Source organism: Dama dama, chromosome 4 (assembly GCF_033118175.1).
Source record: "Dama dama isolate Ldn47 chromosome 4, ASM3311817v1, whole genome shotgun sequence".
Classification (NCBI taxonomy): Eukaryota; Metazoa; Chordata; class Mammalia; order Artiodactyla; family Cervidae; genus Dama; species Dama dama.
Window position 1 is genome coordinate 57,131,414 of NC_083684.1, and position 13,683 is coordinate 57,145,096.

Genomic DNA, 13,683 nt, shown 5'->3' on the forward strand with positions numbered 1-13,683 from the left:
GACTGCTAGCCAATGTCCTCTACTTTTCATCTGAGAGATAAACTTGCCCTGCATACTCTCAGGCTGGGGAATAATCAAGCATCGACCAGGTGAGGCTGCTTCTTATCAGGTTGAAGGGATGTTGGGGTCATTGGTTAAATAAGAAGCAGATTGACATTGGTCAGCCACAGGCGAGCAAGCTACCATGGCACCGCGTTTGGGGCTCTTTCTGATTTGGGCTGGTGCGTCTATGTTTCTACAACTGCACCCTGTGAATGCAGGTGAGGGAGGGGAGACGGACTAGAATTGGTGAGAGAGACCCTGCCCCAGACACGGCGATTGTGCAGTCCACTTGACTGTAACCCATCAGGTTCTCTATCCATGGGATTTCCCATGTTCTCATCCATGGAGTACTGCAGTGGGTTGCCATTTCTTCCCTACGGGATCCTCCCGACCCAGGGAGCAAACCCACGCCTCCTGCATTGGCAGGTGGGTTCTTTAATGCTGAACCACCAGGGAAGCCCACCCCAGATGTGGACTGATGAGTAAAAGTCATGACAATAATAATACTGTGACCAATACCACTGCCATCTCTTGAATGTGTCAGAAGGGTCAGCCGCTATGACACTTACATTTTATTTAATTTTCCGGCAACTCTATGAACTTGAAACCCAGGTGAGTTTGGCAACAGAGCCAAAGGGCTTTCTGGGAGCTGTCTCATTCCTAAATTTCCATTGCACTGTCCCAGACATGGGCAACCTACATCAGGGTTGATTATGTTGTTCAAATGAAGAGTTTTTAATGTTTGTAGACTTGACTGTTTGAAATATTGGGTGGCCATAAAAAGTTCCTTCCTGTTTTGCTGTACCATTGTATTAAAAAACCAGGACCAACTTTTGGGCCAACCCAGTAACAGGGACCACGTGGTCTCAGGGCAGGTCCAAAGAACAGTGAGTGTCTGACTTTGTGGTTGAATCCATGTGTCTCAGTAGGGGAGCAATGCAAATGTGTCAGGGTCTCCCTCACCTGTTCTGTTTACCCTCTAGTCATCGAGTATACCTGTTCAGGGTAAATAAGGACTTCAGAATATAAAAGAAAATAAAAGAGATGCAGGGCATGTCCTACTACTGACAATAGTTTGGTTGTGGCTCTGCTTTGGGCTTTTTTGGTTGCTGTTGCTATTTTTTTGTTGTTCTTATTTTGTTTTTTATCTTTAATTGGAGGATAGCTGCTTTACAATGTTGTGTTGATTTCTGCTGTAAGACAATGCAAATCAGCCACATATATATATATATATATATATATACGTGTGTGTGTGTGTGTATTTATGCAGTCTATGGTGTAGCAAATATATATATATTATATATATATATCCATCCCCTCCCTCTCAAGCCTCCCCCCCCACCCCATCCTCTAGGTTGATGCAGAGAGCGCCGGGCTGGGCTCCCTGTGTTACACCGCGTCTTCCCACTAACTCTGTTTTACACATGGTGGTGTATATATGACAATGCTCCTCTCTCAATTCATCCCAACTAACCCTAAACCTGCTTTGTTCTTACTCCTCTTCCATCCATCTCCTCTGCTCCTGCCTTTCTTCTAGAAAAGCCGCTGATGGATGAGTACCACCTTCTTCCTTAAATTTACACTACAGAAGTTCCTGGCACCTTTGCTGATAGTAAAGGTAATCAACCACTGAAGAGAATGACAACAAAACAACAATCAAATGCAACAAACTAACATGCGTGTCCTGGTAACTGTGATGAGGATCCTCCAAAGACACTTAAGGGCAGGAACTAATTTTAACCTCTCAGTCCCAGGAGGAGGCTGGTGTGCACATTCCCCAAGAGGGCTTATCCTGAGAGCATCAGGGATATGCCTCTGTAGATGGTGGGGCTGGAATCTGAACTCAGGGTCCGGGATTCAGAGCTGGTGTCACATGATTAAGTAGCAACTCCCCAGATTCACATCAGTACACCAATCCTCACAACTTATGTACTTTTAAAATGTCAACTAACCACTCTTCACATTTATTTCTTTGTATCTACAGACACATGTATATCTCTAAATAAAAATTTTTTCACTGTCAAAAACAAAGTAAAAACTGCCTACAGTCAGAGAACCCTTCCCAGTCCCTGAGGGAGGGACTACATCATATTGACCTTGACATCTCAAATGTATAGCTGGATACTAAGGAAGATAAATGGAAGGAAGAGACTCTGGGGAGGATTAGTGGCAAGAAAAAGTAAGAGGGAGGCACAGAGAAGACAGCACAATCCTTGTTGTAGGCATGACAGAGCAGGAGTCGACATGGGAAGAGCAAGGGCACAGGGGAGACAGCGCGTCCCGGTCTTGTGCTTGAATCCCGTGTGTCCTCCAGGAGCAATGAGAACATAAAAGTTAGAGATGCAGGGCAGGTCCCACTACAGATGATATTCTGGTTGTGGCTCTGCTGTGTTCTTTTGTTATTTTTTTCTTATTTTGGTTTTGTTTTTATTTTTAATTGGAGGATAATTGCTTTATAATCTTGTGTTGATTTCTGCCACACAACAACACAAATCAGCCATAAGTATATACATTTGCCCTTCTCTTGAGCCTCCCTCTCACCTCAGCCCCCATCCTACCCCTTTACGTTGACAGTACAGAGCGCCAGGCTGGGATCCCTGTGTTAAATAGCAGCTTCCCACTAGCTATCTATTTTACTCAAGATGGTGTATATATGTCAATGCTACTCTCACAATTCCTCCCTCCTAATCCTAACCCTATTTTGTTTTTGCTCTTCCTCCATCAACCTCCTCAACACCTGCTTTTCTTCTAGTGGAGGAGCTGCAGAAAGACGAAAGTACGTATCCCAAAGTCTACTTTCCTTGTATCCCAAAGTCTACTTTCCTTGTTCAATTCCTTGAGGTAATCAACAAGGAATAGAATGACAGGAAAACAACAATCAAATGCAATAAACTAACACATGTGCCCTGGTAACTGTGATGGGGATCCTCCAAAGATACTTTACAGGCAAAGCGAATTTTATCCTCTCAGTCACAAGAGGAGGCAGGTGTACACATTCCCCAAGGGGGCGACCCCAGAGAGCATCAGGGGTGAGCATGTGTAGATGGTGGGGCTGGAACCTGAACCCAGGGTCCGGACTTCAGAGCTGGTGCCACATGCTAAAGTAGAGACTGTCCAAAGTTAAAGAAATCTCCTGCTCCCTGAGGGAGGGACCAAAATAGATGGACCTTGACATCCCCAGGGCTTAGCGGGGGACTCTGTACAAGACAGTCTCAAATGGAGACTTTGCCAGAGTTACCAGAGATCATGAAAGCCTACGAGTCAAAGAAGGGAACAAGGACTTTCTTCTTCCAGGTCCTCCATGTGCTTTCCCATTCACCTATAGAGGCGTAAAGTATTATAAGTGCACATCTGTAGATTTCACAACTGAATGGTGCTCTCTCGATGAACATTATGTAGGAAGACGGAAAACATGTAGTCGTGAAGGTAAGCGGGCAGCTTGTCTTCATATGATGAGCACGTGTCTTCCCAGATGAAGAGGGTTGGTTCCTAATTGTCTCCTAGACGGAAGCCTCAGACAGCTTCTGACCCAGCCCCATGAGTTCCATTCCTGCTTGTTTCTGAGTCTTGTTGCGGCCTGTGCGCTTTGTCTAGTTGCAACAAGTGGGGGCTGCTCTTCCTCGGTGTGTGGGTTTCTCATTGCAGTGACTTCTTTTGTGGAGGTCAGGCTCTGGGTGCACCAGCTTCTGTAATTGGCATGTGTGGACTCAGTGGTTGAGGCACCTGGGCTTAATTGTTCCTCAGCATTGGTTTCTTCCTGGACCAGGGATTGAGCCAATGCCTCTTGCATTGCAAGGCATTCTTAACCACTGGACCACCAGGCAAGCCCCCTTTTCTTTTGATAAGCCTAAAAATAACCCTCCCACCATTAATGTTTTCACCCATTCTTTTTTCAGACCGTCCCAAATGTCACTTCCCCTTTACATATCGCAAGAAACGATATTTCCGTTGTACAACAGAAGGGAGTGCGTATGGTTACGCTTGGTGTCCACTCACTGCAAACTTTGAGCAAGATTACATTTGGCAGTATTGTGATTGATAAAAAAAAAAGGGTGAGAGTGTTCTGGGGAGGATGGGAAGAGACAGGGGTGAGCAGGGAAGAGGCAGAGCTGGATAAAGAGGTGGAGTCAGATGCCTGGTGAGGAGGGAGGACGCAGGTGGAGGGAGGGGATGATGAAGAAAGATGCAGGAGGGACAGTGAGGAGCAGAGTTTCATGAGGAGAAACATACAGAGAGGATGAAGAGGAGAAAGGGGACAAAAGATGCAAACAGAGGAAGAGACAAAGGCAAAATGCAAACAATGGAGAGAGGAGAGTCCCAGAGGGAAGAAGAAAGAGAGTTTGCAGGATGACCAATGGAAGGAGGAGGATCTGGAGAGGATCAGTGCCAAGACAAGGTGGAAGAGAAGGTGAGAGAGGGGCAGAGACAGGACAACATAATCTTGGAGCAGGCATGAGACAGCAGGAATCGAGATAGAAAGAGCAGAGAGCAAAGGAGAAATAGACCTTTGCCCTCTGTGGGACTGACTGAGAAACGAAACTGACTCGTTAACATTGACCGCAAAACTATGTTCTGTTACCGTCCAGGGCATCCACCCTGGATGCAATCCAGCCTTTGAAACCTCAGTGAAGAAAATCAAGAACTCTCAAGCATGAAGGTGATGCTCTGAATGACAGAGGTGAAATCCTTTCCCAACTTCTCCACCATGCTCCCCCTGTGCGTGGGTCCAAATCAATGAACACTTTCTCGGCAGGTGTGGTCTTTCCTTGTCCCACAAAGAAACCTGTGTATCAAATAAGAGTGTCTCAGCATGCTCAGGTTAACCAGGCAGGATCTTCTAGTGTTCCTTTCCCTTCCTTGGAGCCCCGATGGAACATCAATACACATCACAATTGTCTCTCCTGGGGGTTTGATTGACAGATGGAGACCCAGTGGTGAGACCTGAGGTGGGGTGGGAGGAGAGTCCCAGAGGGTATGGAGGGCTGGTCCTTGTCTTAAACGATCTGTCTTTTCCCAACTTAGCTGAAATGTTATTTCTTCCTGGAGTTATTCTCTGACTCCCCAGTGTAAGGAGGCCCAATCGAGTCTTCCCAGTTTATCCTTTCTCTGCTTACAGTTAAACCGTCCATCTTTCCAGGTGGACAATAATTGACAGGAAGGGAACGAGGAGAACTGTGCTTGCCCTGGCCTCAGTCCTAACATCCTTTGCATTTATCAAAAGGACTACTCTCCTTTTAAAAACAAATAAGAATTTTAGAGAATAGCACTGAAACATGTATATTACCATATGTGAAATAGATCACCAGTCCAAGTTCGATGCATGAAACAGGGCAGTCAAAGCCGGTGCACTGGGACACCCCTGAGGGATGGGATAGGGAGGGAGATGGGAGAAAGGTTCAGGGTGGGACACATGTACACCTGTGGCTGATTCATGTCAATGTATGGCAAAAACTACTACAATATTGGAAAGTAATTAGCCTCCAATTAAAATTAATTGATTAATTAATTTTAAAAAATTAAGAGGAAATACTGTAAAATAAGTGAATAATCTGGGTGGTAGAATTAAATTTGATATAAATTTTGTAAAAAAAAATAGGAATTTTAGACAAATATTTCTTCTGTCACTAACAGGGCCTGACTGAATGAAGGTCAAATTCATAGGTGTCAGAAATAATGAAGGGCCTGAAAGGGCCTAAACACTAAATTTTATCCTCTTCAAAAACACCTAGAGTCTAAGGATCCTCGGGATCTGGTGATGGATGTTCAGTCACTATCTGGGGAAGAGATGCACAGACTTTTAATCAATGGGCACTAAGGAGGTATCGATACAATATTTGTCCTCTATGATTTAAGGCCAGAAACTTGGAGCCTCACTTAAAGCCAGGACATAAAAATAAATAAAGAATTGTTAAGGTAATAAATAAAAAGTTTTCATTATAAATGTTTTAATAAAAATTAATAAAAGGAAACAATCATGATGATGTATGGCAGAAACCAACACAATATTGTAAAGCAATTATACTTCAATTAAAAATCAATAAATTAAGATGTTAAAAAATGCTTAATAAAAATATACAAATAAGAAAAAAAAAAAAAACAGTGCTTCCCCTGGAGGATGAGTGGTAAAGAATCTGCCTGGCGATACAGGAGATGTGGGTTTGATCCATGGTCTTGGAAGCTCCCAGAAACCTGGGAGCAACTAAGCCTAACCACAACTATTGAGTCTGTGCTCTAGAGCCCCAGAGGCAGAGTTACTGAGCCCCACAACCGCAGAAGAGCCTGTGCCCCATAACAAGAGAAGCCACTGCGCTGAGAAGCCTGCCCACCGAAACTGGAGAGCAGTCCCAATTCGCCACAGCTAGAGAAAAGCCTGCGAAGCAAGGATGAACCAGCTTACCAAAAATAAATAATTTTAAAAAAATTTTTTAAAGAAAGAAAGCCAGACAATGTAAGCACCATGCAGTTAATAGGGATCAGAAGATCTCTCCTGGTCCTAGAGAAAGAGCAAAAAAGCTTCCATTTTTGACTCTCTGAACAGATTCTATTCTTCACCCTTTGGGTGAAGTCTTTTCCCAAACCCTTCACACAGTGGTTTATGGCACTGAAATCACACAACTGAAAAATGGAAAGATCACACACACACACACACATACACAGACACATGCATTCCCAGTTGAAGAATAATGAAAAGTCTACAGCATTGGCAGAAAAAAAGATTTAGAACCAATCACTAAGGGAATTCCCTGGCAGTTAGTCGGTGGTTAAGAGTCAGCATTTTCACTGTCAGGGTCAGGTTCGATCCCTGGTGGGGAAACTAACATCTCAAATGCTGCTTGGTGCAGCCAAAACATAAATAAACAAACACAAATAAAACCAATCTTGATGCTTCTACCAAAAACAACCCAAAAAACTAGCACATCTCAGACAATACATGCTAAATAATTGGTATATTAGATATCACTGGCCATGACAAAGAAAAAAATAGAAAATGTTATATAAAAAAATGAACCTTATTTTCACTTTATTTCTTAAATCAATGAACTCTAATTGAAAGTCCAGAAATAATCTTTCACATTTGCAATTGATCTTCAACAACACATCAAGATAGTTTAATGTGGGGACTTCCCTAGAGGTCCAATGGTTAAGACTCTGCAGTTCCAATGCAGAGGGTACGAGTTCTAACCCTGATCAGGGAACTAAGATCCCATAGGCCACGAGGTGTGGTCAAGAAAAAAAAAAGATAGTTCAACATGGCAAGAATAATATTATACTCTTTGCAACAAGTGGTTCTGAGACAAGCATATGTGTGTGTGTGATAGTTGCTCAGCCACATCACTCGCTCTTTGCGATCCCATAGACCATCGCCCACCAGGCTCTTCTGTCCATGGAATTCTCCAGGCATGAACACTGGAGTGAGTTGCCAATCCCTTCTCCACAAGACAAGTATATCTGCATGCAAACTAAATAAACTGGATACCTACTTCATACCGTATGCAAAAGTAAAGTCAAAATGAGTCATATGCTTAATTTTAAAAGTTGAATCTATATAATTCTTGGAAAAAATATACAAGTAAATCTTCAAGACCTTGGGTTAAGAAATGAGTTCTTATCTGTAACACTGAAAGGACAAATGACAAAAGAAAAGGTTTACAAATTGGACTTTATCAGAATTAAATTTATGCTTCAGTTTTCAGAGAAATGAAAACTGACAGAATGGGAGAAAAGTATTTGCAGGTCAGGTATCAGATAAAGAACTTGAATCTAGAACTTGTGGAGAATACTTGACACCTCAATAATAAAGTGACAACACAATTTAAACGTGAGCTAAAGCGATTGAATGGATACTTCCCCAAAGAATATGTACAAATGGCTAATAGACACATGAAAAAGTGTTCAACATCATTAGACATAAAGAAAATACCAATGACATACAATCTAGAAGCAGGAGATTAAGAAGAGGTGGCAAGAAAACACAGAACTATACAAAAAAGTTCTTAATGACCCAGATAACCACGACAGTGTGGTCACTGACCTAGAGCCAGACATCCTCGAGTGTGAAGTCAAGTGGGCCTTAGGAAGCATCGCTACGAACAAAGCTGGTGGAGGTGACGGCATTCCAGTTGAACTGTTTCAGATCCTAAAAGATGATGCCTTGAAAGTGCTGCATTCAATATGCCAGGAAATTTGGGAAGCTCAGCAGTAGCCACAGGACTGGAAAAGGTCAGTTTTCATTCCAATCCCAAAGAAAGGCAATGCCAAAGAATGTTCAAACTACCACACAGTTGCACTCATTTCACATGGAGCAAGGTAATGCTCAAAATTCTTCCAGCTAGGCTTTAACAGTACCTGAATTGAGCACTTCCAGAGGTACAAGCTAGATTTAGAAAAGGCAGAGGAGCCAGAGATCAAATTGCTGACCTCTGTTGTATCAGAGAAACAGAAAGAGAATTCCAAAAACCATCTACTTCTGCTTCATTGACTACCCTAAAGCCTTTAACTGCGTGGGTCACAAGAAACTGTGGGAAATTCTTAAAGAGATGGGAATACCAGACCACCTGACCTGTCTCCTGAGAAGTCTGTATGCAGGTCTAGAAGCAACAGTTAGAACTGGACATGTAACAACGGACTAGTTCAAAACTGGGAAAGGAGTATGTCAAGGCTGTATTTTGTCACCCTGCTTTTATAACTTCTATGCAGAGTTTTTGTTGTTCAGTCACTCAATCATGTCCAACTCTTTGTGACCCCGTGGACTGCAGTGCACCAGGCTTCCCTGTTCTTCACCATCTCCTAAAGCTTGCTCAAACTCACGTTCATTGAGTCAGTGATGCCATCCAACCACATCGCCCTCTCCTCCTGCCTTCAATCTTTCCCAACATCAGGGTCTTTTCCAATGAATCAGTCCTTTCATCATCAGGTGGCCCAAGTATTGAAGTTTCAGCTTCAGCATCAGTCCTTCCAATGAATATTCAGGGTTGATTTCCTTTAGGATTGACTGGTTTGATCTCCTTGCAGTCCAAGGGACTCTCAAGAGTCTTCTCCAACACCACAGTTCTAAAGCATCAGTTCCTTGCGACTCAGTCTTCTTTCTGGTCCAATTCTCACATCTATATATGACTACTGGAAAAACCATAGATTTGACTATACAGATGTTTGTGGGCAAAGTAATGTCTCTGCTTTTTAATACACTTTCTAGCTTTGTCATAGCTTTTCTTTCAAGGAACAAGCATCTTGGTGTCATAAGGGTGGTGTCATCTGCATATCTGAGGCTAGAGTACATCATGCAAAATGCCAGGCTGGATGAAGCTTAAGCTGGAATCAAGATTGCCAGGAAAAGTATCAATAACCTCAGATATGCAGATGACACTACCTTAATGGCAGAACATGAAGAGGAACTAAACAGCCTCTTGATGAAGGTGAAAAGAGGAGAGTGAAAAAGCTAGCTTAAACTTAACATTCAAAAAACGAAGATCATGGCATTAGGTCCCATCACTTCATGGCAAATAGATGGGGCAAAAACTGGAAACAGTGACAGACTTTATTTTCTTGGGCTCCAAAATCACTGTGGGTGATGACTGCAACCATGAAATTCAAAGATCCTTGCTCCTTGGAAGAAAAGCTATGACAAATCTATAAAAGTGTATTAAACAGCAGAGGCATTACTTTGCTAATGAAAGTCCATATAGTCAAAACTATGGTTTTTCCAGTAGTCATATACAGATGTGAGAGTTGGATCATAAAGAAGGCTGAGTGCTGAAGAATTGATGCTTTCGAACTGTGGTGCTGGAAAAGACTCCTGAGAGTCTCTCGGATAGTAAGGAGATCAAACCAGTCAATCCTAAAGGAAATCAACCCTGAATATTCATCTGTAGGACTGATGGTGAAGTTGAAGCTCCAACACTTTGGCCACCTGATGTGAAGAGCTGACTCATTGAAAAATACCCTGATGCTGGGAAAGATTGAGGGTAGGAGGAGAAGGGGGCAACAGAGGATGAGATTGAATACAGATTGGATGGCTTGGATGGCATCACCAATTCAATGGACATTAGTTTGAGAAAACTCCAGGAGATAGTGAAAGACAGGGAAGCCTGGCATGCTGCAATCCATGATGTCACAAAGAGTTGGAAATGACTGAGCAACTGAACAAAACAACAAATAGATTTAAAGTAAAATTTAATGATAGTGATACATCAAATAGAGAATATCAATAATTAGAAATTTTTTTCAAAAGGACCAAATGTAAATTCCTTAGTTGGAAAGCACAATAACAAAAACAAAAAACCTCACTAGAAGGCCCCAACAGCAGACTTGAGCTAACAATAGAATCAGTGAGCTTGGTGATAGATCAATAAAGATAATCCAATCTGAAAAACTGGAGGAGGAAATGACAACCCACTCCAGTGTTCTTGCCTGGAGAGGCCCCATGGAAAGAGGAGCCTGGTGGGCTACAGTCCATGGGGTCACAAAGAGTCGGACAGGACTGAGCGACTAAGCACAATTTTTAAAAAATAAAAGAATGAAGAAAATTCAGTGAGGCCTGGGCAATCCATGGGCCACTATCCCATTTAGCGACATGTACACATAGGTATATCAGCAGGAGAAGAAAGGGGCAGAAATGATAGTAAGATCAATTTGTTGAGTATTGCCACTATAACAATGTTAAGTCCCCTCATCCATGAAAATGGAATGTCTTTTTATGGATTTACATCTTCTTAATTTCTTTCTGCTCTGCACAATCAAACAGGTGGGTTTTTGATAGGCATGCAAACTATACTCAGCAACGCTCTTTTTAAAAACTAGAATAGGGAATTCCCTGATGGTCCAGTGGCTAAGAATCTGCTTTGCAACACAGGGTGTACCGGTTCAATCCCTAGTCAGGGAACTAAGATCCCAAATATCGATGGGGAACTAAACTTGAATGCCACAACTAAAGACCCAAAACAGCCAAATAAATAAGTAAAAAGAAAGAAAGAAAAAATATAGACTTAAAAAAAGAAAGAATGGACTTTGCAAAAAAAAAAAAAAATATATATATATATATACACACATATAAATATATAATTATTAATCATCTCTGTCCTTGAGAAAGTCTTGAATGAATAGAGTTCCTTCTACTGCAATAGCTGACTGTCCCAGAGGCACGCCATTTCATCAACAGACGAAGCAGAAAGGCTGTGTGTGGGTTTTGGTACTGTGTACCACCTCTGCTATTCTTCTAAAGCCAAGTGTTCATGTACTTAAACCATATTCTATTTAATTGTGTTTGATTTTAAAATATATATATATGAATTATAAAAAAAAAAAGAATAAAAGGAAGTTCCAAGGGTGTTTACACTGGGTCCCCTGGCCTGGACCATTATCCAGTCAGCAGGAGAGGTGGACAATGAGTTCTTCTCTTTTACAGATTGAATGTTCTTGATACTAATCAGAAAGTCCTAGACATCTCCCAGGGATTCATCTATATGCATATTACCCCCCCTGCATCAACCTCATGAATTTTCATGACTGGATTTTTCCTTCAAACTAAGAGAACCAGGGGACACCTCCTCCTCTTATTGCCACAAAGCCTGCCTCCTGCAGCTCCTGCTTATTCACTCTGCCCCTGAGTGCAAACCCTGGGTGGCCCCACGTGATGTGGAATGTTCTCCTCTCCCAGACTGTGGATCTTTGTGGCTCATACACTGCTGTCAACCTCATCTGTGCAGTGTTTGGTGTTGTATGTGTGGTCCATTCCTAATATTTAAGGTGGACTGAACAGAAGCTGATCAGAACAGCAAGGCTGTTTCCCTCATGATGCTACCAGTACTACTGAATTGCAAGGGGCAAGAAGGTCCACTTCTCTGGCAGCCTGCATACCTCCATCCTCCTCCTAATACTGGGAATCTGCTATGCCTCTCACTGTTTCTAGTCCCACATTCCACACTAAAAAAAAAAAAAAAAAAAACCTGCCTTATTTTTCCTTTTTATTTCTCCCTTACTCCCATTGTTTCTATTTCTCCCTACATCTGTTTCTATTGATCAGATCTGGTATAAATTTCTTGATGAGTCCAGGTTTTCACAAAAAAAACAAGAGTGTTTTTGTTGCTGTTTTTGTTTGGGGTGGTTTTTGGTCTGGTTGTTTGTTTTGTTTTTTGCCTCGGTGCTTGTGGGATCATAGTTCCCAGACCAGGGATTGAACTTCGGCCCAGGGCAGTGAAAGTGCAGAGTCTTAACCATTCCATCGCCAGGGAATTTCACAAGTTTGTCTTTTTTTTTTATTTAACAGTCAAAGATGCTAGGAAAGGTTTCCCAAGTGGCTCAGTGGTAAAGAACCTGCCAGTTAGTGCAGGAGACACGAGATTGATCCCTGATCTGGGATGATGCCACTTCTTTCTCCAGGGGAGCTTTCAGACCCAGGGACCGAATCTATGTCTCCTGCTATGGCAGTCTCCCTGGTGGCTCAGACAGTAAAGCGTCTGCCTACAACGCGGAAGACCCAGGTTCAATCCCTGGGTCAGGAAGATCCCCTGGAGAAGGAAATGGCAACCCACTCCAGTGTTCTTGCCTGGAGAATCCCGTGGATGGAGGAGCCTGGTGGGCTATACAGCCCATGGGGTCACAAAGAGTCGGACACGACTGAGCGACTTCACTTTCTTGCACTTTCATGGCAGGCAGATTCTTTAGCACTGAGCCACCAGGGAAGTTCTCTATTAACTATACCCTCAATAAAAAAAGAAAAGAAAAAATTGAGGGCTAAAAAAAATAATTTAAAAGCATAGATTTAAAAGCAAGTTTAATGATATTGATACATCAAACAGAGAAAACTAATAGTGAGTTAGAAATTGTTTTCAAAAGGACCAAATGGAAATTCTTAAGTTGGAAAGTATAATAACAAAATTTTAAAAAAACTCACTTGGGGCCCCAACAGCAGATTTGAGCTAGCAAAATAAAAAAAATCAGAGAACTTGATGATCGATCAATAGAGATTATCCAACCTGAAGAAAAGAAAAAGAATGAAGAAAATTCAGGGGAGCCTTGGCAATTCATGGGATACTATCAGGTTTAGCAACATACACACATGGGGATACCTGCAGGAGAGGGAAAGCAGCAAAAATAAAAACAGTAAGATCAACTTGGTGAGTATTTTCATCTTATCAATGTTAAGTCTCCTTATCCATGAACATGGAGTGTCTTTCTATCTATTTAGATCTTCTTAATTTCTTCCTGCAATATTCTGTACACATCAAACAGGTGGATTTTTGATCGGCAGGCAAACCATACTTCAGTAATTTTTTTTGAAAGTTACTCAGTTGTATCTGACTCTTTGCAACCCCATGGCCTTCCAGACTCCTCTGTCCATGGAATTCTCCAGGCCAGAAACCTAGAGTGGGTAGCCATTTCCTTCTCCAGGGAATCTTCCCAACCCAGGGATCTAACCCAGGTCTCCCACATTGCAGGCAGATTCTTTACCATCTGAGCCACCAGGAAGCCTATACTTCAATAAAGCTCTTTTTTAAAACAAGAATAGGAACCTATAAGCAAGATGAAAAGACAGCCTTCAGAATAGGAGAAAATACTAGCAAAAGAAGCAATGGACAAAGAATTAATCTCAAAAATATGCAAGCAACTGCTGCAGCTCAATTCAAGAAAAATAAATGACCCAAT

At 42.2% G+C, this 13,683-nt stretch overlaps 1 protein-coding gene across 1 annotated transcript; it reads left to right on the forward strand.

Moving 5' to 3' along the window:
* Positions 1 to 184: 184 nt before the first annotated feature.
* On the forward strand, positions 185 to 4,081 carry LOC133055110 (seminal plasma protein BSP-30 kDa-like). Its single transcript, XM_061140566.1, has 4 exons — positions 185 to 260; positions 421 to 461; positions 3,249 to 3,468; positions 3,939 to 4,081. The coding sequence occupies exons 1-4, from the start codon at positions 185 to 187 to the stop codon at positions 4,079 to 4,081; spliced, it is 480 nt and encodes a 159-aa protein (XP_060996549.1).
* Positions 4,082 to 13,683: the final 9,602 nt, after the last annotated feature.

What these genes read in the sequence shown, in the direction of transcription:
- LOC133055110 (XM_061140566.1), top strand. Translation starts at nt 185, where the DNA reads ATGGCACCGCGTTTGGGGCTCTTTCTGATTTGGGCTGGTGCGTCTATG. An exon ending in GCAAACCCACGCCTCCTGCA is followed by an intron (nt 462 to 3,248) that starts TTGGCAGGTGGG and finishes ACTCTGTACAAG; the next exon opens with ACAGTCTCAAATGGAGACTT. An exon ending in GAAAACATGTAGTCGTGAAG is followed by an intron (nt 3,469 to 3,938) that starts GTAAGCGGGCAG and finishes TTCTTTTTTCAG; the next exon opens with ACCGTCCCAAATGTCACTTC.